The following is a 27494-nucleotide window of genomic DNA, read 5'->3' as shown; positions in this document are numbered from 1 at the left end:
TTCTGAATTATCATTATAGGTTTAAGAATCTCTCCTTCTTGATTTTCTAGGTTTCTCCTCATTCATGAGATGTGAACCTCAACTGATTTGTACCAAGTTGTGGAAGAGTAATTACTTGTATTTCTGTTAGAAAGTTTTCTGAAAGATAAAGGGTGAGTAATATGTTATATAGATAGATAAAGAAGAATCTATACTGATTCATAAATCTTGAATACCTGATTGTTAAATATCTAAAATGTATCAAGCCATTTGTATAGACTTTCATTATATTAATTCAATTTCAAAAGTTTTTTTTTAGGAACTAGCTTATTATTTTCTGTCTCTATAGCTCTATTTCCTTTAATATTTTATTGTTTAATTAACTTTCATGGAACTTCTCTTATTTTAGCAATTTTAAAGAATTGTTTACCAAATTTATATACAGCCTTCCAAAAACTGCCTATAATTATTATTAATTTGTCAAAATTGATTTAATTAGAATAAGAAGATTATTTAGTGGATACATCTTATAGCTTCTGAATTAAAAAATGACAAAAAGGGGGACTTAACTGATGCTAAGATATAAGGGATCTGCTGGTTCTATTCAGTATCACAGTGGTAGCTGAACTGAAATGTTTGTGTTTTGATGTCCCACCTGCCCAATCTTATACTTTTTGGCTAGTATGGTAAGAAAAATTGGTAGAGTTGAATGTAAGGAATAGACAAAAATGGTTTAGCAAAATCCTGTCTGAGTCTGGCAGAAATCCTGCTCTCTTCCCATTTTGTCCACCCTCAAACTTGCCAAGCCTTGTTCACTTTGGCTTTATTTTAAAAATGCATTTCTGGTGAGTGAGGAAAGGTTTTGTACTGTGTTTTCAATGACTCACCCAAAATAACTCCATTGAACTTGTAAACGGTTCTGTTCTGAATGCAGATTGTGTTTGTTCTGAGATGGGCATGAAGGAGCTGCAGAAAGGAGATTAGAGAAGGGAAATGTGGGAGAGGCAGTACAGTTTATATTTATTCAGGTTTAGGCACACATAAGAATTATTTTTAAAAAAGACATTGTGTATGTGTGCATGTATGTGTGTGTGTTAAAGAACTATCTATGAGGTCAGTACCATTTAAAGCTTTTAAAGATATATTAGTATTAGATATGGTTTATGTGGTCACCAACCTCTTCTGATTCTTATAAAATGAGGTAGGAAAATTTACATGTGAATATATAATTCCAAATATGTGCATTGTGAAACTTTTTAAAGTGCTAAATGGCTTCAAATAGAGAATAATAATATATGTGATATAAGCCAGAAATCAGTCTTAAAACAGGAAGAATATATCTATCAAGACATTGATCATATGATAAGACAGAAGGATAAAACTAGGAAATGGAATAATAACATCCTCTTGTTTTGTTGTGTCAGCATAAAAATGTTTAATATCAAGTGGCATAAACTGAGTATTTAATACTGATAGATGTGCCTCTTCAAAAGATTTTATGTTTGAAAATGTCAGAGATCTTTAAAACAATATTTAAGGCAGAACTGAAAAGAAAAAGAAAAAAGGACTGATCTAAATTTTCATGAATTCATGAAACAGACCAAATAAAACTTACTCTGTTACATAATCTTGCTTCAGTCAATTGTTGATGAAGAATAGATGAGCTATTCTTACCTGTTGCTCAGAAACACCAAAGAATTGAGCCACTGGGGGGAAAAAAAAGCACAAGCTATCTACAAGGTTTTACCATGGAGAAGGTAAATTTAGCATTATGTGACAAACTGAAGAAATTGTGATCTGAAGACAGTGAAATGGATGATAAAATGACACGTTTTTAACATGCAAAAATTAGAAAGTATGTAAATTTACCCAGATTATGTAAATAATCTGCAAGGCAAAGTTCCAGTGGTACTAACACCTGCTTCTCCTTCTGGTATGTACTTGAGAAAATAAGGGAAATCAAAATAGCAGATTGTTATGCTATATTAATGCTTACTTAGGAGGATAATGAACTAGTATAATACTCCCTAAATTCTTCCTAATGTGGAAAAACCCTAAGGATAAATAATAGGTTCAAGTTATAGACTATACAAGTGAATTTTATTACTTTAAAATATACACAACTAGAAATACTTTCATGACTAATAATGACTTAAAGAAATATATCAGAAAAAAATCTCAAATCAGACTAACCACCTTTCCTCATTGTTCATCTATAAGGTTTGTAAATAAACCTTTATTGTAAATAAACCAAGATTTATTTTCAAAGATTTCAGTCATTGAATAATATTTTCCTTTTATCCTGTTGCAAATTATTCCAGTGGTATCCCTGAAAATGTTAATAGCTATATAGAGCAGGCCCAAAAGATTTCATGTTCAAATGACTTTTAGAAATACTGGGTAAAATGAAGTTAGCCAGCTTTCTTCTTTTTTCCCAATAAATCTTGAGAATTTACTTCTCAAGTCTTTTACATTATTGTGACTGGATTTGGTTGTGAGAGGTGGGGATATAATATATAGTGTTTTCCAAACTTATTTCATACAAAATTTTTTCTCAGGCAATCCTACTGAAATAAAAAATGCTGCTCTGTTTATTTAATCTGCAATTCTACTTATCTGATACCTCCCAGCTCCCTTTTGTCTTAATAAGGGTTGAAAATTTGGTAAACTGCACTGCTACCACTTTCGATCACTCTATTACTAAATTTTGATGCATAAAATTTTGATTACATAAGTATTATTGAGAAAACAATGCAATAACTAGAACAAAATGCCTTAGCTTAACAATAGTAAATCTTGTTTAGTAATTTTGAGGCATTTGTTAAGATCTGAAAAAACAGAAAATAACTAAAGTAATTAAACTGAGCAAAATGTTTCATTTCTGATATAAGCTTTTCCATTTAAAATTGTCTAACCAGAGTATGTTTTCTGTCCTGGCCTGAAATTATGCCATTTAAAAAAACTCATCTGCATTAGAATGTAGGTGTCACTTACCAGTCTAACAACAGTCCCCTTATAATAGAATTGATGTTTGCCTTCTGCAATATAACAATTCCAGCAGCTATTCTGAGCATCTACTTCCATGTGATTCCATGTGATGCTCACATCAGTTTAGGAAGGTTGTTATCACAATTGCTATTTCACAGATGAGGAATGTGATGGCCAGAGATAATAGCTGTCTTGCCTTAGGCCATAAAACTAGAAAGACACAGAGACAGATTTCAAACTTCAGTCTGACACCAAACACCTAATGTTTCCACTACAACTTGCTGAATGGAATTATCCACATTTTATATAAATTTGTCTATTCCTCTACCTTGTAAGCATAAGTGAATCAGACATTATTCTTTATGCAGAGCTTCTGCAGTGTGGATTTGCAGTTGGTCTAAATACAGTACTTTTGGCGGGGGAAATCCTTGAATAACCAAATAACAAGACTCTTTTCATGTGTGATATGGCATTCATTGCTAAATAAATGAAACACCTTGGGCATTTTTTAAAATTTCAAAGTCGAGAATGCAGTTAAAACCCTTTACGTTCCAAAATAGCTTACTATTTCAAGGATTTCCTTCCCAACTACTTCTGTACCTTCAACATTTTGCATTAAAAATTTCCATGTAGAAGAAAACATACAATTGTGCTATTGGAGATTCAACAATTTCTATATTCTATTCTAATGTTACCTGCTGGCATCCCCCCTACCCCTTTCTTTATTGCTTGACTCTGGTGGTTGGTTTTTAAATTTAAAATATGGTTCACTGTTGCCTTTCTCAAAACTTCTTTGCTGTCTAAAAGTATTTAAACAACAAAGCTAAATAAAAAAATAATAGGCCTTAGAGGGGTACCTAGGCGGCTCAGTTAGAAGTGCCAGACTCTTAATTTCAGTTCAGGTCCTGATCTCAGGGTGGTGAAATGCAGCCCCAACCAGTTCTGTGCTGGTAGCAGAGCCTGCTTAAGAGTCTCACTCTCCATCTGACCCTACCCTAATTCTGGCATGTGCACGTTCTTTCAGTCTAAGACCTTGAAAAAAAAAAAATTAGGCCTTAGAAAAACAACATGAAGCAAATACTTGATCCATTTGTCCACTCGGAAGAACATAAAGAACAGAACATGTACCTCAACAGAAGTCATCGTTCCTGTGGGATAAGCACTGTACTAGTAGTATAGAGGGTACAAGAAGAATACAGAATAATGTTCTTTAATCTCTCACAGTTTACAGTGTGGCTGGGAAGTCAAACATACACCCTCAAAGGCCAGTCATATTATTTATTACATAATTCAGTCTCAACATAAGTGACCTAGGCATTCAGTTGTGTATCAGGGGATTGTGGGAGAGATGTGACCAGAAGTGGTGGAAAGATGTGTTCAGGACAAGTTCTGACTCGGATCTTGAAATTCATGAAAGTATAGGACAGAAAGAACAGCAATAAACTGAGATGCAAGGACAGAGAGACAGCAACAGCATGTGGGGATAATGGAGTTGAAGCTGAGAGCCCCAAATGAAAATGGTGGTATCGGTCAGGGCCCAGAATGAAAATGTGAAGACAGCATATTTTGTTGTGTGTGGTTTTTTACCACCCCTTTCAGAACCTCCTCTCCAGCTACTTCCCTTTCTCTCTTGCTTACCTTTCCTACAGGGGACTAGGTTCTAGCCTATTCTGAAGAGCCATTATTACATCGTTACTGGCATTTTGCTAACAGACTCTTGAAGACTGGAAAGTCTTTTAAGATTCAGAAAAAGAATAAAGTGAAATTTCAAGACAATGAGATGCTAGTAACAGTGTTCTAGCACCCCTTCTAGTTTCACAGTACACACATTACATAGGCCCAGAATATAATGGTGGTGCGGGAAAGTTAGTCTCGATTTTTGATATGGTCTTGTAGATAATGGTAAACCATCGTAAGTCGCTATGTGATATTTGAATAGGATTTTGGTCTTTATACTAAATGAGATTTAAAAGGGGGTGGGGGGGGGGAGGATGACCAAACGCATTTTTAACAGAGTTCTGAACTTTAACATCATTTGTTTCTTGAAGCATCTTGTAAACACCAAAATCCAAGCAAATATTTCTACATTTTCCTAGCCATTCCTTGCTCTTATTTTCCTTCATCTTTATCCAACTTCACTGTGGAATTTCAGATTAAACATTCTCAATTCACTTTCATACGTAACAAAACCACGATAAATAACTTTCTTAAGCATGAAAGTAGCACTTCACGAAGTTTGGTCTTCTCCAGTTTGACATTTTGACAAATACCAATCACGCGCGTTCATCTTCGCGGCTTGAGTGAAGTCCGCGAGCCCAAGTCGACTCTTGTTTTGAAGCGGCGAAGAGCGGCGCTTGGCCTTCCCTCAGGTTTTCTGCGAGAGAAGTTGACAGGAAACAAAGATCGCTAACAAACAAACAAGCAAACAAATCTCGCCCACTCCGCAGGCCAAGGCGAGAGGGACCCGGCGCCCCACTCCGCGCGCGCCGCGCCACGCTCCGCCCCGCGCGCCCCCGGCCGGAAGGGGGCGTGGGACGCCGCCGAAGGAGGGGCGCGCAGACGCGCCGCGGCAGACCCGGCCCCTGGCTTGTCGGGAGGAGGCGGGAGGCGGGGGCCTTGGGGGCGGGGAGCGGGACCCGGGCGGGCCGGCCGGCGCTCGTTCTCAGCCGCGCTCGCTCGGGCCACTCGCGCTCCCGCGCCGCGCCGGGCCGGCTACATGTGAAGCGCCGGCCCTCTGCCCCCTCCCTCCCTTTCCTTCCCTCCCTCCCTCCCGTCCCCTCCTCCTCCTTCTCCTCCTCCTTCTCCTCCTCCTCCGCCCCCTCCCGCGCCCGCTACCGCTTCCCGGGGCCCCCAGCCCGGCTGGGCGCTGACAGCAGGGGCGGGGGGTCCCCGCCGCCGCCGTGTCTCACTCAGGCTCCGGCAGCGGAGCCCCCGGTGCGGCCATGGACCGGCCTCTGGTGGCGTCGGCGGAGGCGGAGGAGGAACTGGAGTGGCAAGTGGCGAGTCGCAGGAGGAAGGCCTGGGCCAAGTGCCGCGGTTCCTGGCAGGCGTCGGAAACGGAGGACCTGTCCACAGAAGCGACGACGCAGGACGAGGACGAGGACGACGAGGAGGACCTCCCGGGCGCGAAGCTGCCGGCGGCGGCGGGAAGAGGTCTGTGCACCCGGCCGAGCCCCGGCGGGCGGAGGACTCCGGGAGGTGCAGGCTGGCGGGCGGGGGAAAGTCTCGTGCGCCCTGGGCGACTGCTGTGAGTTCTGGAAGATCCTCCAGAGCTTGTTAAGCCGGGGGAGAGGGGACACATTGGACCTTTAAATGCGTGCGTTTGGCGGGACGTCTCCAGAGTCAATACAGACACCCCGGTGCCATCTCGTTTCCCTTCAGATGGACACTAAGACATGTTGCTGAGGCTGCATTTACCCCCCAGTAGATTTTCCTACATGGGTTTGTCCAGGTTGACCCCGCGGTGGGAGTACCCCTGGGGTTGGTAACGAGCTGTCCCCTCACTCTGCCCCGCAGGAAACGTGCCCAACGAGAAGATTGCGATATGGCTCAAGGACTGCCGGTGAGTGTTCGCTTTCGCGGCTCGCGTCCCAGAGGGAGATCCGCGGAGATGGCACTCCCCAGCGGAGTCACTAGGGCCGCAGCGGCTGTGGGTCCCGTGGCCGTTGCGAGCTATAGGCCGGAAAGTGAGCTGGCGGATAGTTTCCTCCTCCAAAAGATTAGAAATGGAGTGCTGTGACCGCTGATTATTTGGTGACAGTGTTGACTTTACAGTTGTTAGGACTTCAGCCCCTGTGCATGATGTTAGCATCAGAGATCAGAGACCTGAAACAAATAATCATGCAGTGTTATTATTCTTGCCTTGTTTTTATTCGAAAGGATTTTCACATTTCACACAGTATTTTATTTTGCCTTTGTTTTGACATCTGTTTATCTGTCATGGAATTATTTCCCTTTCTAATGTGTTTTAGATGAATTTAATTTACTTAACAACACGAACTGGGCTTTGATTTTACTTTTGCGCCTTAATTCTATTTGGACAGCTATAAAACCAGCTAGCTTTGTTCTTGAAGTTTACTCCTTGGATGTGTATTTGTTAAATGGCATTGGAATGCACGAGGGGAAATAGAGCTTTGAAGGCATTCAAATGGCATAAATCTAACTACATGCTTTGGCAACTGGTACAAATTTTTGATAAAATACAAGAGGAGATGAATTATATTGCAAGTAAATCTTACTACAGTAAAAAAGAGCTTGTTTTATATTTTAAATTTTTTTCCAGTTTCTTATTTGTAAAATCTCATACGAAGAATGTTACTTTTTAATTCAGTTAAGGTGTTTGTTTCTGCATATATTTGCCATCTTATTTTGGGCTTTTCTTAATCTTTTGTTCAGGTACCTACAGAGCTAGGGAAATGTATTTTGGAGGAAAGAGAAGTGATTTTTATATATGCCAACTTATTTTTCTTCCCTAAACACAGATAAAATATTGGCCACTACTCTATTGATGTCCTGTTTTGATGAGCTACCTGGATTTTTGAGTAATTTTATGAATTAAAAAGCACTTTTCAGTACAAAACTCCTTAACCTTTATTGGGGGTGTCTTAGACCCTTCGAGATATGAAGAAGTATATGGACCTTTTCTCTAAAGATGAATCAAAAATAATGTTTAACAGCAAGAGAAAAATCACATTGTGTTTATTTTTTGATGTATAGGAATTAAGATTATATGCGATCATATCAAGTGAACAATACATTTATCTTGTAAGATAAATGCAGGAGGTAAATATTATTCATCAGACAAACCATCTCTGAAAATTCCAAAAGTTCTATTGCTAATTTTATGTAGGCAGATTCTGTCATTTGCTGCTCCTTCCCTCATAGGTTTCCTGTGTAGATTTCCTTCTTATTCCTTACAGTTGAGCCTATTTTGTACAAAAGGGGCATTCATTTGTACCTGGGAAAGCTAGAATAAATTGTCTTGTAATGTTAGCTATATTATCACAGATTGGACTACCAGGATATATCCAACTCTAGTTTTTTTTTTTTTTTTTTTCCTGTAAGTTTAAGATCCTTTTCAGAGTTAGGCAACTACCTACTTTATACATTATAAGTGATCTAAAGCTACCTTTTCCCCCTTGATACATTCTTACTTTATTTTTTTCTTATTGTCCATGTCCTGAATAAAGATACCATTTGTCATTCTTTAAAGGGGGATCTTTATTTTGATAATCATTTTTTTGACTAAGTGGAAATAAATTTCTTGGAAGAAAGGATAGTTTTTCAGAGAATTTGGAAGAGAGCAGTTTTAAGAGTGAGAAACTTGTTTCGGAAGGAGAATGGCAGTTATATTCTCTTTATTTGCCATTTTCTCTTACTGCACCCACCCGTAGAGAAATCTGCAGAAGGAGTAATATAGTGTTTTGTCCTAAGGAACTGGCCCAGGCAAGAAGAAGGACTTTATAAAGCATAAATTCCAGTTTTATTAAAATATATGAAAAAACTTGGCTCAAAATTTTTAATTGTCTTTATTGTAGCTGTGTTTCTTTTACATTTCAAAAGCACTAATTTTCAAAGAACTGCCACTGCTTTTATATTTGCTTACAGAAAGTTTTAACATTAAAATTGTCATTTCAGTAATATTTTTTGAGACTGATATTTTTATGGTCCCATACCTGATTGTGAATTTTTAACAGGTATAAACTGTTACTGATGAAAGCTTCAAATCACAAAACAGAACTTTCAAAATAAAACAAGTTTCTTAATATAATTTAGTTTTGGGAAAGAAATGAAAGACATTTTCATTTTCACATTAAAAAAAGATTTCTAAGTTATCTGTGTTTGAACAGAAAGAATGTGAAAGAATTTTAGCAATGGCTGCTTCTAAGGTTGATTCTCAAGCCGACTTTTTAGTTTTTAGAGTTAAATGAATTTATGTATATTTCATAGTTTAAAAAGAGAAAAAAAAAATCTTAAACTTCTTCATTTAGACCAAAAAAGATAGTTGGAGTAAGGGATGCACTGAGCAATGTTCTAAAATGCTGGTGATAGGTTTAACCGATGATGTTTTAAAAATAATGTTGAGCCTTATCTCTAACTAGACTCTGACTTTTAAATTTTATGAAAGTAAAGATTTGTTTTCTTTTAATTCTGTTTCTTGTTTCTAGGGAAAGGATTGAAGGGAGCAGACATTTTCTTAATGCCTGCTGACATTCTTTTTTTCTGTTTTTGTAAAGAAAATGCTAATTCGTATCATTTGTAATTATAGTTCTTGCTCTTAACTGTTGGCAGATCAAATTTGTGATTAAATCATTCCTGGTGAACTGACTTGAGGATAGGTGTTTGCTTAGTTAGTAGGATATTACTTATGTAATACACTTGCATTCCTTTTGTGTTTGGGGAGGAGAGTTAAACTGTGATTAGAAGCTTGCTTGGCTATGATCCTTTAAGTGTAAAATTGTGCAGTGACAACTCTCCAGATAGCTTTTTAAGACTAAGGTTTATATGTTTATGTGGTTTCAGTACCCCTTTGGGAGCCTCACTGGATGAGCAAAGCAGTAATACGCTCAAGGGTAAGAGAAAGTTGCCTTTCTAAATATGCTCTTTATGAGAGCCCTACTTTATTTGAGTGAATGTATACATATATAAATTATAAAAGTAATGTTCACTTTATAACTATGCCATTCTGAGAGAAAAGCCAAAAGAAAGAAACTTCGTTGTAAACCATAAACAGTGGATAATTTAAACAAATTATTGAATTTCCACAGTGGTGAAACTCCTATTTTTGTCTAGTTAGATACTATGAAGACTGGTGAAATGTAGAAATATGGTATGGAAATATAAGAAAAATAGTAAGTGAACTGGGTCAGCTTTAGTGCAGCATTTCTTTGCTTACATTAACTGAAATTGCCACACCTGAAATTTTACCACCTGTGCAAGACAGAATTCTAAAGTTCAAAGTACAACAAGAATGTGCAGGTAGTGGCAAGGCATGTAAAAAACATTTATAGTATTAGAAAAGTCTAGCTTGAGTTCCTGACTGTTAAGGGAGGTAAAAGAAATGATTGCTCCAGGATCTGATTTTCCATGAAACTCTTGGATAAGATGTTAGCTAAATGAATATCTTCAAAGACATAGTAAGTATAAAATAGCCTATATGGGGGCTTTTAACAACTTTACGTGGCTGCAAATCATGGTTTGTTTGCGATAGAGTAAAACTTATACTTGATTTTTGAAATGATATAATAAGAATGATGAGTACATTCAGGTTTGAAATACTTTATTGTATCTTATTTTTTTGCTTGGTCAATTTGCTTTAGCTAAAACTATGATTTCATGTGGGGATCTAGAAGAACAGAACACCAGGATGAGTCTTCTAATGTTTCTTTCAGGTGTACTTGTGAGAAATGGAGGCAGTTTTGAAGATGATTTATCTTTGGGAGCTGAAGGTACATTTGTTTGGAAGTACTGTATTTTCATACAGGTTTAAAATTAAAACAAACAAACAAACAAAAAAACCAAAAAGCCAAAAAAACAAGTGCTTTCAGGTGTACAGTTCTCGGAACCAAAGTTAAAGGTCTTGAAAATGGCTCAGACACATTTTACAGAGCCTTTATATGTTAATAATCTAGTTAGAGCTTGTAGGATGCTTGTAGAAATGGCCCTGAAAACCACTGTGAAGTGTTCTTGTCTTCCTTGGACTTAATTGGTTAAAGGAACTGTTTGGGGGCAAACAATGGTCATAGAACTGAGGGAAGAACTGCCCTACCAGAAGGAAGGAAACTTAAATATTTATACATGAGAAGACTAAATTGAAGCTTATTTTTAGTATGAGGTAGCCTTATGTCAGACTTACAGCTGTGGCCTGTCTTTCTCTTTGTATTCAAGTGTTTCCTATCTTTTCCCCTTTCTCTTTTTCCAGATTTTTAGAGCACTAAAGGACAAAAACAAAATAGAGTTATTAGAATTTAATTAGAAATCATTATGCTGATGTCTATTTCAGACTGCATTAATATTTTAAAAGTGCATTGTGCCATGTTTAAATTTTCACTGATGTTATTATTTAGTCCAGTAGATTCATAGTAAAGTTTTCCACAATGTAGAATTAAACATTTTTATTATTTTGTTATTTTACTGGTATTGGAAGATTATTGGTACCTGTGTAGCTGGGTTATGAATGTGTGCTTTTTATAAAAAAGAATTGAGGATTTTATTAAATCTTTTTAATTAAATAATTAAAATAAAAATGTTATTAAATCTTTTCAAATTATAAAAGACTTAAAATGTAAATCTCTTAAATTATAATGATGACTAGTAAATTTATCCATTGAATGTAATATCCTTGATCTTTTGCTGTTTGGAATCAGTCTGTATGGTAGATTACTTATTTAGAAACTTCTAATCTTCAGCTCCAGAATATGTGAATATATTAGGTTTTATTATTTCAGTTAATGTGCTTTCAAGGGATAAACTCTGTAAAGAGGTTAAACTTACTGCTTACTAATTAGTACAGTGAGCATATTGTCAGCCCCTTATTAAAATGCATTTCAGTGTTACTGTAAATAGCACTTTTCACATCTGACTTAATTTCACAGTATGGAATTTTTTTAGACTTTATTTTTTTTTTAAATAGGTTTAAATTCACAAAATTGAGCTGGAGGTATAGAGATTTCTCCTGTACTTCCTGCCTAAATATATGCATGGCCTCCCCCATTATCAGCTTCTCCCACCAGAGTGGTACATTTGTTACAATTGATGAACCTGTAATGAGGCATCATCATTACCTGAAGTCCATAGTTTTCACTGGGATTCACTCTTGGTCATGTATGTTCTGTGGTTTAGACAAATGTATAATGACATGTTATCTATTATTATATCATGTGTGTATTTTCACTGCCCTAGGAATTATTTCTGTTCTGCCTGTTTATCCATATTGATTGAGTTTATTGGACACCAAAACCTAAAAGGAAGTTCCAGAGAAGAATGGAAATATTATGTTGTAATACTGAAAATTATATCAAGACTATTTTCATTCTTTCAGTAAATATTTATTGAATGCGATATGTTAGGCACCTTCCTGAGTGAATGTACAAAGAAATATAAAAAATTACCATGGCTTTGCAGATCAGGAGTAAAAAAAAAGAAATCTGGCATACTGAAATAGATATGTTTGTAATTATTCCCATTCTTTGTATTTGTCTATAAAAGTTAAATACAGGCAATTTAACTCACTTTAAATTAACATTAACAATACTTATCTGTTTAAGTCTAGGATAAAACTAAAAAGTAACTTCTTAAGAAAACTTATTTTGAAATGAATATAAATTTTCAAAGTAGATACATAAAAAATCGATTGTAACTGGGATGAATTTTTAGCCTTTTAAAGAGCAGTGGATGGGGTAGCTGGGTGGTTCAGTCGTTAAACCGCTGCCTTTGGCTCAGGTCATGTTCCACTCCCACATCGGGCTCCTTGCTCGGCGGGAAGCCTGCTTCTCCCTCTCCCACTCCCCCTGCTTGTGTTCCTTCTCTCTCTGTCTCTCTGTCAAATAAATAAATAAAATATTAAAAAAAAAACCACACACAGTGGAAATTTATGTATACTGTTGCCACACTTAAATAATGCTAAATCATGTTTTTGCTCTTAAAGTCTTCTTTAATAACAGCTTTTAAATATATTAATTAGAACCACATTTACTGCAGATGCTATGTATCTTATTTATTTCAAACTATTAAAGAAATTTAATTGGTTATCTATATGTCTTTTATTTTAAACATTTAGTTAAGGGAGTTGTTTTACACAGTGCTAACAAATTAAAACAATTTCCTGAAGTTTCTGGTTCTGTTTGTGTTGATCTGTGTGAGACTTTTAATGATTCAGATTTAATGAACCAAGACAAGAGTTTGGGATGGTAGGCATTTAACTGTAATATTTGGCTAATCTTCTTTCTTGTTGACTATATCACAGTTACTGTCCTACTAACAATTCTGGTCTGCATCTGTTCTTTTACCTGTAGCCAACCACCTCCATGAAACGGATACTCAAATTGAAAACTGGTACGTAGCTGTGCTGTTTGTTCTCTTTTCAAAAATGAAGAACATTTATGAAAATAAGGTTTTATATAGTCTAATTTTGTTTATAGCAATAATATCTTGGCCAAAGAGAGAAGACTACAGTTTCATCAGAAAGGAAGAAGTATGAATTCCACTGGATCTGGGAAAAGTAGTGGGACAGTTTCAAGGTAACTTATTCTGAAATTATACTAGTTATATTGTGTTATAGATGACCTATTCTTACCACTTTTTTAGTTTGCATCCGGCTTGATAGTATGAAATCAAAAAGAATCCAAAATGTTGCATTCATTGCTTTTTTTTTTTTTAAGTTAAGATTAAAGAAAAAGCAGCAAATGCTGCTGGAATTCCTGTTATAATGAATATTTTGAGCCTTATCAACAACTTGAAAGAGGAAGTCCATAGTGGAATAACTTCTTCCAAAATTCTCCATTTTTTTTTAGGATCTTGAGTCACTCGAACATAAAAAAATCAAACCTTTCTAATATAAAGTTTGATATTTAAGCATAGACTTATCTTCAACATATTAAATCAAAGTTCTTCAAAATATATATTAAAATAGGCAAGTACAAGGGCCTGTGGGACCAGTTTAAATTGTTACGCAGATTATTGTATTGGAATCTGAGCATTTTCTCTTAAACAAATTGAAATTTTCTTCAGTTCAAGTTTCATCTCTAACATTTTCCTCAGTAAATCTCCTAAGGGTGGATTATCACTGCTCTGAGGAAGAGATAAGAAATGTTTAATTCTCTATAGAATCAGAGCAAGAACTTACCTTTTGAATAACCCATTCTTTCCATACCTTCCTTACTCCTCCTACTTCCTGAGTGAAAGTGGTTAGAGAAAATTTGAATGTAGGCCCCTCCCTCCCTTTCTGAGTTCAGCTTGTTACCTATATTGCATCTTCAGTGACAGCCAAAGATAGCAGAAAAGCTCAAATTCTGCAGAATGTTCTGTGCTACCACCTTCCCAGTGTGTTTTCCCTTTTCATTTCTTTTGTCTTTTTATTCCTTATTCTCTCTCAGCTGTCCTCTAATTGTTTTAGCTGCTTTACTGAGACTCTTTTAAAATGACAAAAAAAATAAGGTGAGGAATCATTTTGGGAGTCTTGCTGAGTATCTGATCAGGAACTAGCTCTTTTTCCCAGTCCTAACAGTTTGAAAGAATGGACTCTTTTTAAGAGTTATATCACATTTAGTACACAGTATACAAAGATGCTGAAATAAATATTGGCGTAAAGACCAGAAGCTCTTTTTTATAATGTGATGTGGACTATAAACTTATTTTATATCTTGATGTTTCTTTTCTTTTTTTTTTTTTTTTTTGTAGTGTTTCAGAATTGTTGGAACTTTATGAGGAAGATCCTGAAGAAATTCTTTATAATCTTGGATTTGGACGAGATGAACCAGATATTGCTTCTAAAATTCCTTCCAGATTTTTTAATTCATCATCATTTGCCAGAGGGATAGATATTAAAGTATTTTTGAGTGCTCAAATGCAACGGATGGAAGTAGAAAACCCAAATTATGCTTTAACAAGTAAGGTTTTTAAATATTAGCATACAGAGTGAGATGGTCTTATTTTTTAAAACCTTATTAATTTTTAGGAATAACACTGGAAATTTAAATATTGAAATTAATACAATAGCTATTTTACTTATTCTGAATTTTTAGTTTTCTGTTTATAGAAGTTAACTTTCTCCTCTTCTCGTTCTTAAGTGTTACTATAACTGACAGTAGAATCTTGTACTTATCTTAAACTTACCTCCAGATTGCTGATGTTCAAAAAGGGAAGAAGTAGGGGAGAGTCTTGTTACTATTAAATAAAGTCAGTGAAATTTAGGTGCTTTTCTATATATCTAAAATAACATGTCTAATTTGCCAATTTTTATTTATATTAATCTTATTTTTCTCTGTTGCATAGAAGTTCCAAAAAACGGGATCCTAGGTGGTCCTTGGAACAGCTTTAAGAGGTTTATAAATCCAATCCTACCTACCCCCTTCCCAACAATTAGGTATAAAATGCACACTTATGTACATTTTCTTGAAAGAACATTTGGAAGAGTCTTAATGGAGTCAAAGACATAAAAATAGAATCATAGCTATTGATCAATAGCTGGTCCTTTCTGTTTTATTCAGAGTTGTCATACTTTGTTTTTTTTTCTGGTTTTAAGTCATAAAACATAAATTCTTAAATAAATTCTTAAAACATAAATTCTAGTGCTTACAGTAAAAAATCTTCCTCCCTCTCCCAGTAAATGTAGAGAACTTTTAAAAATGTTAGATAAGGAAAAAAGTTCTGGTTTTATAACCAGATCTTTGTGGTCTAAGTTCAATTATTGGCATTCTAGAAAGTAGTAATATGTATACATATACATATTAGTAATGTATACATATATATAAACAGATAAATATATATATATAATTAATGTTGTTTCCTTTTTGTAGGTCGTTTTCGTCAAATTGAAGTGCTTACTACTGTGGCCAATGCCTTTTCTTCTTTATATTCTCAAGTCTCTGGGACTCCCCTCCAGAGAATTGGGAGTATGTCTTCAGTGACTTCTAACAAGGAGACAGACTCACCTCCACCTTTAACCCGAAGTAACACTGCAAATCGTTTAATGAAAACACTATCAAAACTAAATTTATGTGTTGATAAAACAGAAAAAGGAGAAGGTAGTAGTCCTTCCCCAACAATCGAAAAAGGAAAGATCCCGAATGTTTCAGTGATGGAAGAAAGTGGCAATAAAAATGATCAAAAGTCTCAAAAAGTTGTAAAGAAGAAAGACTCATCTTCTATGTTGGCTACAGTTACAGAAGAAGTATCAGGTAGTTCAGCAGCTGTTATGGAGAATGCTGATGTTGATAGACTTTGTGATGAAGCAAATAGGAATTTTAACCAAAAAACTGAAGGTGAACTAAGTGAAGAAATTCAAAGTCATGCGAATAAACTGGGTGAGGAATCTGGTATTGTAGAATCTGACTTAGGTAACAATTTCAACATGTCCAGGCACAGTGAGCCAGAAAATGGCAACGAGGTGAAAAGCGCCCATGTGTCCACACCTGAGAAGGAGCCATGTGCACCTCTTACGATCCCATCCATAAGAAATATAATGGCACAGCAAAAGGACTCCTTTGAAATGGAAGAGGTAGGTAAATATTACTGAGGCCTGTTTCAAATAATGAGTTAGGAAAAAAAAATGCCAAAAATATGTTTATAAAACAAAGATAGCTAGTAGATTTATACGAGAAGAAAATCATCCTAATTTTGACTTCTCAAGTTTTAGTTCTATGTTTCAAGAACCAAGAATTGGTCACAGGATTATGCATTGCCAGGGTAATGTGACAGTTCATCAGCTCCTCCGTTCCTCTGTTATTCATGACAATACCTGAACTTTAACCCCCTTTCTCCGTTTGATGCCATGAGAGAGTATATTTAAATTAAAATCAGTATTGCATAATAGTTAAAAACAGCCTCTAAAATAAAAGAGAAGTTTGAGTTCTTTTTTTGCTACTAAATTTCTATGTGCCTTTAGGCACGCTTTTCTCAAAGTATCTTACTGGAAAGGATAAGTGTGAATAAACCTTTCTTTGAGAAAGATAGGTTTTTGGCATGGGACTGGGAAGAACCCAAAGATGGTATGTTTCTGAACGGGAGGAGAGGGAACCTCAAGGAAGAAGGTTTGAAACACCATTGAATATAATTTCTGCAAGCCTAGAAGACCAATGTTTGGTTATTTTTTTTTTTTTCCTACCTAGAGATATTACTGCATTTACATAAATTACAGATTGGGCAAGATAGAGATTCATTTGATGAGGTCAACTAAAACTACTTTTGAATGGTCAGAGCTAATACTTAAAATTGGCACTGTATAGTTTGAGACAGGAAACTGAAGTTTACCAAGACCTTTGTTGTGGCAGGCACTGTACAAGATCCTTGAAGTACTTCTCTCCTAAGTCTGTGAGGTAGGCAGTGCTGGTCTTATATTACACATGAGGAAACTGAGGCACACATATACTGCTGAAGAGTATGGCTGAAAGTTACATAAGGGACAGCATTATTACAGAATGGCATTAGTTATATCGTGGTAACTCCCAGTAATTTTAGAATCACATGCCATTATTTTAGGGAGTTGAAAAATGAGATAATTGAGTCTGCTCATAAATGTCCTTTTGTTGAGTATGTATCTCTCACATTAGTGAAGATTTTTTTATTTATTGCAAAATTTGTATTGTTTTTATAGCTATTTATCTTTTTTTAATGTCTTTGAGTTTATCTTTTAGTATTTTAATTCTAACTAAAAAAATGAAAAGGGAGAGGAGCAGTCCTTTGAAATAGTTTACATTATTTGTGAGCATCTTTTCCCCTTATTTCTTCATATATCCTTTATAGTTCTCCTATTTAATTTCTTATGTATTTCTCATTATAATGAGTTCATAAGATGACTACTTCATAAAAAACCTCTTTTTGTTCTGTTTTACTATTTGATTCCTTTTGACTTTGTTTTGGTCCAAACTTGTCCTACCATTAATAATTAAAGTGTAACTATTTGCCTTTCATTAAGGACCCTTTTCTATGACAGATATGTCAGTGGGTTTCTGTGTTTTAATTTAATAGCAGAGTATGAAAATTTAAGCAAATTATGTTAGATATTTGCAAATCTAATGCAGATGACCTGATGAGAAGACACTTTTTAACTTGTTTTTTAATTCCTAGAGTTCCTGAATTTTAAGCTATATATTTTAAAAATTATTGATAGCATACACAAAGGTCTTTAAAACATTTGTAAAGTACTAGATCTGCTTTGGTGGCAGGTTAACATTTAATGGTTTAATGTGTGGAGGTTTTATGGGGGGTTTTTTGCTCCCTCTGCTGGCAAAAGCAATTAATGAAGATGGTAATGTCACTTGGAAGTGACCTTTTTTTTTTTTTTTTTAAATACAAAATTACAGGCATTGGTGATTGAAGAATAATATAAGGTTTTTGTTTTCAAAAAAAGAATATATGGACATGATCAACCATGACTGAATTGTAAATATGGGGAATTTTGAGGATAACAAATCCTTGTTCTTCAGATGTATTTTAAATATGGATAAAAACCTCCTAGAACTGTGTTTTTATCCCGTTGGGAACTTTAAAGAGAGCTTGTAGAACAATGGATAAAGAAAGGAAATAATGTGTTTCTTTAATTTCCTCTTCTCCCAAGTGTGACTTGAATTATACTGACAAATGAAGAGAACAATCTTATTGAAGCAAACTTTTAGATCCCATTCAAAGTAGGTTGTTGCTGTTTTTCTTTTAAACTCCTTTCCCTTGAGGTTTTATTCCTATTGGGAACTTTCTTCCTGTAAAAACAGCAAATAAATATAAGTTAGAGGACACTCCCTTTCTGTCTCAGTAAACCAGTTCTCAAACAGATCAACTGAATCCCAGCTGCTTTGGGTAGCTAGGTGGGAGAAAATGTTGCAGACCTGACTGTGCATCCCTCTGAGGCAAAGGTAAGCTCTGACAGTCACCAGGAGTGAAGAGAGGAAATACTTCAACGTAAGGGAAATTAAATAGATGACAAGACTGACTCAGTTCTTGGAGAGTGAGAGTGATTATTTCTCACATTAAGAAAAAATACATAAAAGGCCAGAGACTATTTTCAATTAGAAGTTAGTTTGCCTTATAAAAAAAAATGTTTTGTAAACTATTTGTAATTTTCAGTGTGTCTAAAATTCGTAAAACCCTGCTCTCGAGTTTTCTAATTCTTAATGACTTTCCTAGATGATTCTTGTTTCCTTTCAAAATAGCTCATTTTTATTAAGTACATCATGGTAACAGTCTAGAGCCATAGATTTGTAGTATGAAGGATCCACAGTTAAACCAAAATGATCCTACTTAATAAGCAATTGTTCATTTTTTAGGTGTCAAGGAAGAATTTCTCATACTTTAATATTAGAAGAAAGAGAACTTTTAACTGTTTATTTCTGTAAATGGGTTGTTCTTTGTCTTACTCTACAAATTTATATACTGTTACCTGAAGTGTGTATAATTTTTTAAGCTACTGAAGTTTTAGTGTTTCTAATTCTGTCTCTCTCCTGATTGTTGATCTGCTATATCTCCTTATTTTTTAGTCATTGGGTTTTAGAATTCTTTTTTGTTTTATTTATTGGCCTGAGTTAAAATAATCTGAAATCAGTCAGATACTTAACAGATAGTTAAGTTGTTCCTTTAGCCTTCCAAATTTAACTGTGTTTTGAAGACAAGCCTTGTGTCTTAGATAGAACAGATGCAATAAGATATGAACTCTAACACGATACATGTACCCGTGTCTGTTTTTTTGAAGTCCAATTAACCACCAAATTTTATTTGACATTTATCTAAAAGACTTAAATTAACTTTTGTTATATAAGCATTTACCTGATAGTAGAAACTAAACCTTGTAAGTAAAACCTGAAAGGTTTTTTTAAAATAAAAATTTGCAACAAATGCAGAATAATAAACTAGGGAAGCCACTTGGCCAGCAAGTGCCATGAATAAGACTCGAATTCAGATCTTTGTATAAACTTGCTACATTTGACTACACCATACCACTTGGTAAAGGTCAGGCTGGCTGACAGTGTAAGCACTGGACAAGAACTCAAGTCATTTAGTGTACAGCTCCATACTACTTCTTTAGAAAAATAATGCTTTCATTTGAATTTTTTGAGATGTCCTTAAAAATTAGAATTTCTAAAACTCCAGTTTTGATTTTCTTTTTTTAAAAAACTGCTATACATTATCTCTTTAAACTTTAGAGGAAGGGTTATTTGAGTTAGAACATTCCATGTATTGCTGCTTTATAGAACACGGCACAATAGTGTTGTGCCTGGAAAATGTGTTTTAGGATAAATGTGACATGTTAAAAAAGCAACAACAACAAAAAAAACGACCAAAGTAGGTGCCTGCTGTGGTAGCAGGACATTGATTCACAAAGATACAGTTTTAATAAATGTTTTGTTAAAACATTTTTAAAAATGAAATAATGAAAATATAGGGTTACTTTAAAGCTATTTTCATACAGTTTTAAATTTCAAAACACTGAGACCAAGTGATTTTTCATTTGGTTTAGGGTGGTGGGGGTTTTTTGTTTGTTTGTTGTTTTTGTTTGTTTGTTTCTTGTTGTTGTTGTTGTTTTGTAATTTTTATTATGGAACGTTTCAAACTTACCCAGAGACCAAAGGAAATTGTGTAGTTGCACACTTGTTTTCCATTACTCAATTCAGTTATCAATATTTAGCCAGAGTTAATTTAATGAAAGGCAATCTGTAGCAAGTGATGAGAACTGAGGATTTGAAACTGTTGAGTATCCTGCCACATAAATAAATCCAGGTTTTATTTGCTTCATAATTTTCTGTGCTGTACTCTGTCTCCAATTTGACTGCTTTCCTTCACACAACTGTGACAGGTAATAACACATACTAAGCTATGAAATTTAACTGTTACCACTAGCATGCCATTTCATTTTCGGTCTTCAACAAGTGATTAGTGATTTTCTTAAGTGGGAAGAAGAATCCTGACATTAATAATTTTATTAGTAAAATCTGATCCTCTCAGCTTTTCTTTAAGGGTCCTTTTCTTTGAACTAACTATAGAGTTTGTAGTTTTTGTAGTTTATTTTTGTTTTGTTTTGCCATAGAGTAGCATCGTGAAAGATAGTATATCTTCAATATACTATCTTCAATATATATTGAAAATATATATTCATTAAAGTCATGTTATTTTGTGACTAATTTTATAAATCTAAGGAGTGGAATATATGATGATTCTACATTTAAAAATTAGAGAATATAGTTTTGGTGTGTCATGATGCCCTGCCTAAACAGAGATTCCTAGAGTATAATTAAAGAGGCATTTGATTTCTGTTATACTTCTTTAGTCTTTTTGATTCTTACTTTAACAAAAAACTCTTTGAAGTATGGTAGGCCTAAATAAAGACTAATAATATCCTTTCTGTCGAATATAAAAAGAAAATGCATTTTGTTTCCTTGCACACATAACAATGGTTTTCCTGTTGAATTTATGTTTGCTGCTTTGAAAAAAATATATATAATTTTTTAGTAATAACAAAGAGGGTAAAAACTATTATATATAATAATTTATAGGTGGTGATTTTAAATGACCAGTGTGTTTTAGTTCTCCAAAGATTCGTAAATCTTGGATTCGCGAAACTGTATAGACAAATATACCACAAATCAGAGCAGTTTTTAAATTAGGTAATAATATCTTTAACCTTTGAGATTTTTTTCATGTTTGTCATTCCACTGTCATTCCTATGGGATATTTCTTATTCATGGATGGATTCATAGCTCAAAACTACCAGGGTTCTACCTAAAACCTGTTTGCTAATTGCTTTCTCATTTGTTCAAGGTGGAAAACCCTGTTTGGCTAGTTTGCCTACTTTTCTAGGATGCTGTTTGTTATTTTAAGTACTAATCATTACTGAGCAGTGTTAGGTACTAGTGTCTTTCCCTCCCCAAATGTTTAATCTCAATATAGAGTTAGTTATAATAGAGTATTTGGGGAATGGGATGGGTGTGGTGAATAAAGAATCTGAAAATTCCTAAAGTATGTAGTTGTGCAGGTGTGTATGTAGTTGTGCAGGTGTGTTGGGGGGAATATCATAAAAAAATAACTTTTTTGTGTTTGATAACTTCTCTGAATATAGGTTTCAGAGAGGATTTATGGTTAAGATCTTTCAACATTTTAGTTCTGTGACAAAACATGTTTTCTATTTATAACTCCCAAGTTACATCTTTAAAGACCTCTTATGTTAGGACAAAGCAGTCTATATATAAGTATGGTTTTTGAGACACTCAAAATTTGTGGGGTTTTATAAAATTTTGTAATGGGAGCATGATAACACAATTTTTTAAAGATGCAAGACTTGTAATTGCCTCAGTTGTGTATCAGTCGTGATCTCCTGCAAAGTCCTGACATTTATCCTGGGATTGGCCTTACATTTGGAATTTTAACATTTATAGAATGTTTTTCTTAGGGATCTATTTTTCATTTAATAGCAGCTTTTTTTTTTAAATGAACAAGTTTTTATACATGCATTCACTTCTCATTGCTAGCTACAAATTGTAGTCCTATTGTTAACTGGAAAATAGGTCATAAAATAAAGATGTGGGGCATTCTCACAATTTTGAGATAAGATGCTTTGCATTTTTTAAATATAAAGCTTTGGTTCCTACTTTTATTTATGTTGATTTGTTTAATAAATAATTATCAAGAAATATTTTTCTTTGCTATAGATTTTTAAAGTTTTAACTACTTAAAACCATTCTTTAGGTTCAAAGTACAGAGGGAGAAGCTCCTCACATTCCGGCTGCTTACCAGCTAGGTCTCACAAAGTCAAAAAGAGGTAAGTAGACTAATATCCACTAGTTCCCAAACCCCTGACCAGTGTCATTAATTGATTTGGAAAAGGGGTTTATCTATCAGTGTTTGAGTACCTGTGAGTGTAAAATGAAGGTTAAGAACACAGGAATGCATTCTCAATTATACTTTGGTTATAGAATTTTTTTGTACCCTCTTGAAGACTTTTGTGTGCGTGTAATATAATTTTAGTTTGCCTATCCTGAAATGCCATTCTTTGTACTCTTAATTATTTTTTAGCTCTGTATATGGGCTGGATGGGAAGTGATAGAGCAACAGATAGAGGCCTACTTTTTACATGGTTATGATTGAAATACATATTTGTATTTTTTATTTTAAGGATTTTATTTATTTATTTTGGGGGGCATGCCTGTGCAAGCGAGGTGGGGAGGGGCAGAGGGAGAGAGAGAGAGAATCTTCAGCAGGCTCCATGCCTGGTGCGGAATCTGAGGCAGGCCTGATCTCAACCCTGAGATCATGATCTGAACCGAAATCAGTATTTGGACGCTTAACTGACTGAGTCATCCAGGTACCCCAGAATACACACTTGTATTATCCACCTCTGCTTTTCATTATTTAAACATGTCTGCTAAGTATATACATGAATATGCCTCTAGCAAAAAATACCAATCTCTCAGTACTGGTTAACGCTAGTTAAGTTAAATTCAAACTATGGATCAAAGGTGAGTGGCTCTAGATACTGTTCTTCTCTCGAATTATTAATTATTGACCAAAACCTTTGAATCCATTTCTTTCACTTTTAATTTGCAACAAGAAAAACATGTCTGATGTTTAAAGTCACAAAGCATTTGAGATTTAGAGAAAAGGAGAGAGAAGTAAGGAAGTTAAAGTGACCACTGAAGGTAGGACTGTTTATTTTTAAAGCTTACACATGCTGAACCACCCTGTTTTTTTTTAAACTAGGATTCATATGTATGTTCCTAGAATAGGAAATGGCATGTTTATTCTCTTCTGATCTCTAAAATGACTTTGTAAGAGACAATTTGCATATAGTTTTTGTTGTATTGCATTGTGATACTAAGAAACAAGATAGGTCACTATAGTTCTGGTCAGACACAAAAAGAACTTTTCCTGTTTAATTTTCCTCCCCCTTTTAAGTCCATAAATATATGCATGTGTCTCTGAGCTATAAGGCATGGTTCAGAGCCATCAAGAAATTTTTCCTTTAGTTAGGTTGACATGGAATATGTTGGAAAAAATAGCTTACCCTGCATCAAAAAAGGGGATTAAAAACAGTATGTGTAAGTACTTCAGGATCTTTCAAGATCAAGATCCTTGTGGTAGCAAAGACAGAACATGGTTTGTATTCATTCACATCTGGGTTTCTCCCTCTAAACAATAAGAAGAGATCTCTGGTGGTACAAGTAAAAATGTTGACATTTTTATGGATCACATTTTTATAAATCAAGAGTACAGTGGTTTTGTACATGCATGAGAGGGAGAGGGAGCAATGTAGTGTTTTCATCATTTTTTAATATAGCCTATCAAATTTTGATAATGTGATAATGAAAGTATCGTAGGTTATAATTACAGAATTAGAATCACTAGTAAAATATGCATTACACAAGTTTAATAAAAATGAATATATTACATGCATAAAAATACTTTGCACTTTAGTCCTAGGACTTTTGAATTACAGTAATTTTAATCTCATACCCAGTCCTAGGATGAAGCCTATGGGTGCCTGGGTGGCTCAGTCAGTTAAGCATCTGACCCTTGATTTCAGCTCAGGTTATGATCTCAGGGTGGTGAGATTGAGCCCCATATTGAACTCTAAGCTGAGTATGGAGCCTGCTTAAGATTCTCTCTCCCTCTCCCTCTGTTCTGCATCCAACCCCCTTTCCCCTGTCTATCTCTTAAAAAAACATTCTGAAGCCTAGAGAGGTTTAGTGACTCAACTTTTGTCACAACTGACATTCAGTAAGCTATATTGAAAGCAATCAAACATTTTCCTTATTCAGGATATACAAATTTTCTTTAATCCTATATAGAGTATATAAGTGTTCTGTTTGTGTCTTTATGATATTAAACAAATACAAATTCTAGGTTTGGTTTTGTTCTCACTTTAATGTTTTGCTCTAACTTCCTGGTTTTTAATTAGAAATAATATGTAACCTTTTCAGCTATCACAGAGGTCTAACTTTTTTTTTTTTTAAAGATTTTATTTATTTATTTGACAGACAGAGATCACAAGTAGGCAGAGAGGCAGGCAAAGAGAGAGGAAGGGAAGCAGGCTCCCCGCCGAGCAGAGAGCCCGATGCAGGGCTCGATTCCAGGACCCTGGGATCATGACCTGAGCCAAATGCAGAGGCTTTAACCCACTGAGCCACCCAGGTGCCCCGGTCTGACCATTTTTAATTCCACCTTTTTCTGTGGAGATCTGTGTTTTTTTGTGAAATGTGTGACTAAAGAACATAGATTGTGATTTGCAGTTTACAGAACAGTTTCACTTATACCCTATTTAGTTCCTAAAGTAACCCTGTGAGAGATAGAAGAATTATTCTGTTTTGTGGCAGAGAGAAGTTACTGCTTATTGTGATAAAGTAGGAACTTGAACCCAGGCCTCCTTGTTCTTTCTACTGCCCAACACCCGCTCTGAAGCCCAAATAGTCTACAATCTGACCTAGTGTGTGTGAACTCAAGGCTAACCACAGAGGCGAACTCAACACAGACTGTACACTGCTACAGATAAAGCAAATCTCAGCAGAGAGAACCTTGAGTGGTGTTGGTCACTCTGGCTTCCCCAGACCCTCCAGCAATTGCCCTTTGCCCAACCAGATAGACAGTTTCACTTCTAAATCCTTTAAGCCACTGCTTTATTTTATTGTTGCTTTGAGGGGAAAGTTATCATTGATATATTCAGCAAACATTTTTTATTGTTCAATTGTTCTAGGTACTAGGATACAAAATAGAGTAAATGAGGTTTCTGTCTTCAGAAGACTCATAGTCTAAAAAAAAAAAAAGACAAGCAAACATGTAATTATGGTGATAACTGCTCTGATGTAAGATGTTAATCATTCTCTCAGTTGATATAATGCATAATTAGTACCCATGGTAACAGCTTATTCCAGTTCCATTTCACAATTGTTCCAGTTTACCTAGACTTATCAAAGGTATGGATTAGTTTCTTAAATCTAATTATGCAGTTTTGTTAACTTAAAAACAATACTACAGAATTATTCTAAATTATGATGAGAAAAAATTATGCTATTCTGTGATGCTCTACATTGGACCTGAGGCTACAGTGGGATATTTTTCAAAGTCTAGTGAATTTTAATTGATTTTGGATTTTATTCAAATGTATTATCAGGTTCTATCATTCAAATCTTGAATGTGGATTTGGTAAACATTTTATTTAGCTTGGTGCTTACAGAACTTGACTTTCTCATGAAGCTTCTCTCCTAGGAAATGTAATAGCTGTAAAGTCGTCCTCCACTTACAGTGTGGATGGGCATGTGATCATTCTTGCTGTGCCTGTTTGGCCTTTTTACTTTATAAAGTGTTTTTAGGTTATCCTAACCAAGAATTAGAATTTTCAGGCCAAAAACCAGACAGTTTTTTAAATAAAAGTAACAGTATTATGTACTAGTTGAATGTATTTGAATTTCATGCAATTGTTAGGAAATCATTGATTATCATGACTTTAAAATGTTTGCATCATTTGAAGTATCAGAAACATTTAAGTACTCTGGCATGCAAATTCTTTAATTTATTGCCACCTTAGTTATAGTCTCATTTTCTTATTAGGAAAATAATCGAACTTTTTACACACTACATTTAAACTTCTAATTGCATCTGCTAAATATCTTTACATATCTACTAAGATAATGCTAAATATCTTTACATATCTACTAATACTTTACATATTTACTTCAGGATTTCTATTTTTTTTAACATGATTCTTCATTTCAGCCAGTTGTCCTCCAAAGATAAGATATTAATTGGATTTATCAAAATACATTAACACTGAACTTAATTAGCAACTAAATGCTGAGAATTTTTGATAGATCTGATTCTGTTTTGGGATGAATTCTAGTTAACCTCCTGTGCTTTGAAGCCACATCTTGTATTAGGATGCATATTTTTCTAAGAAGGAACCAATATATGTACCTGTTAGGAATCATATATCTGTAATATTTATTTTCTTGTCAGTGCAGTCATATTTAGTAGTTTCACCTAACTACATTTCTTTCGGTAGATCATCTATTACGTACTGCAAGTCAGCACTCTGATAGCAGTGGTTTTGCTGAAGATTCGACAGACTGCCTCTCCCTTAATCATCTTCAGGTAAAAATTTCTATTGTAGTAGGCACTGTGATTAACTTCATATTCGTGTGATTTTTCAGTAACTATATATTTTAAGATCTCATCTGTCCAGTCTTTATTTTTCAAATTACAGAATAAAAAAATGCCAGGATGTGGATGTTATCCAGGCACTTGACTACAAGTTTTAGTTTTCACTAATTATACATCTATCTCTGACTGAACATTTACAAATAAAGAGAGCTTCTCCTTTATTTTTGGGCTTTCAGTAAATAGAGGTTATTTTGATCATTATTCTGTTTGGTATTTTTCTTCTGTTTTCCCATAATTGTTTCCATATTTTACCATAATTGTTTTATTTAATAACTAACAGTAATTATGTTACATAGCTTGCTGAATATTATATGACTCTCATGCTAGAATGTTAGATAACCCACACAATAGGCACATCTTTATCCTTAAAGAGTTTATAATTCGTGTATAGTATATGGAACCCTTGTATGCAAAGGTACAGAAGTATCTTGAAAGTGTTTAAAATATCTATAACCAAATTTTAAAGAAATGTGGAGTAGGAGAAAAAGATGACCCAAAAGAGACTCTGGGAACCTAGTACTGGGGTACATGGACAAGAGAAAGAGACTCAGAAAGAATAATCCAGTGAGCAGAAGAACTGGAAGTTGAAGAGCCTTTTCTTTAAAGGAGATCTGTGGACATGAGCAAGATAAGAATTTGGCTTTTTGGAAAGTGAGTGGTTGAGTGAGTGGTTCTGA

The 27494-nt window shown here is 34.8% G+C and overlaps 1 protein-coding gene and 2 long non-coding RNA genes across 6 annotated transcripts in view; 2 read left to right on the top strand and 1 right to left on the bottom strand.

Moving 5' to 3' along the window:
• Positions 1-5369, bottom strand: part of LOC309844058 — a 55226-nt gene extending 49857 nt beyond the window's left edge. The window contains exons 1-3 of the long non-coding RNA XR_014300463.1: positions 2974-5369; positions 1654-1685; positions 867-945 (exon numbers count right to left, since the gene is read on the bottom strand). This is a non-coding gene — a long non-coding RNA (uncharacterized lncRNA). The remainder of the gene's footprint in view (positions 1-866; positions 946-1653; positions 1686-2973) is intronic.
• Positions 1-5500, top strand: part of LOC309844059 — a 50101-nt gene extending 44601 nt beyond the window's left edge. The window contains exons 2-3 of the long non-coding RNA XR_014300464.1: positions 51-152; positions 5415-5500. This is a non-coding gene — a long non-coding RNA (uncharacterized lncRNA). The remainder of the gene's footprint in view (positions 1-50; positions 153-5414) is intronic.
• A 28-nt stretch (positions 5501-5528) lies between these two features.
• The window catches only part of ITPRID2 (ITPR interacting domain containing 2), a 38468-nt gene continuing 16502 nt past the window's right edge, over positions 5529-27494 (top strand). For 3 of the 4 annotated variants that reach the window (XM_082690212.1, XM_082690211.1, XM_082690213.1), the window contains exons 1-10: positions 5545-6120; positions 6484-6529; positions 9490-9539; positions 10359-10415; positions 12981-13020; positions 13107-13205; positions 14365-14573; positions 15483-16183; positions 22354-22426; positions 26660-26748. In XM_082690212.1, coding sequence (XP_082546338.1) covers positions 5910-6120; positions 6484-6529; positions 9490-9539; positions 10359-10415; positions 12981-13020; positions 13107-13205; positions 14365-14573; positions 15483-16183; positions 22354-22426; positions 26660-26748 — 1575 coding nt within the window. In that variant the 5' untranslated portion in view covers positions 5545-5909. Of the gene's footprint in view, positions 6121-6483; positions 6530-9489; positions 9540-10358; positions 10416-12980; positions 13021-13106; positions 13206-14364; positions 14574-15482; positions 16184-22353; positions 22427-26659; positions 26749-27494 lie in introns of all 4 variants that reach the window. The other variant, XM_082690210.1, reaches the window with a different exon arrangement.

Source organism: Mustela nivalis (genome assembly GCF_964662115.1).
Source record: "Mustela nivalis genome assembly, chromosome: 11".
NCBI classification, from domain to species: Eukaryota; Metazoa; Chordata; class Mammalia; order Carnivora; family Mustelidae; genus Mustela; species Mustela nivalis.
The sequence above is the reverse complement of the archived record's forward strand: the minus strand, read 5'-3'. Positions and strand labels throughout refer to the sequence as shown.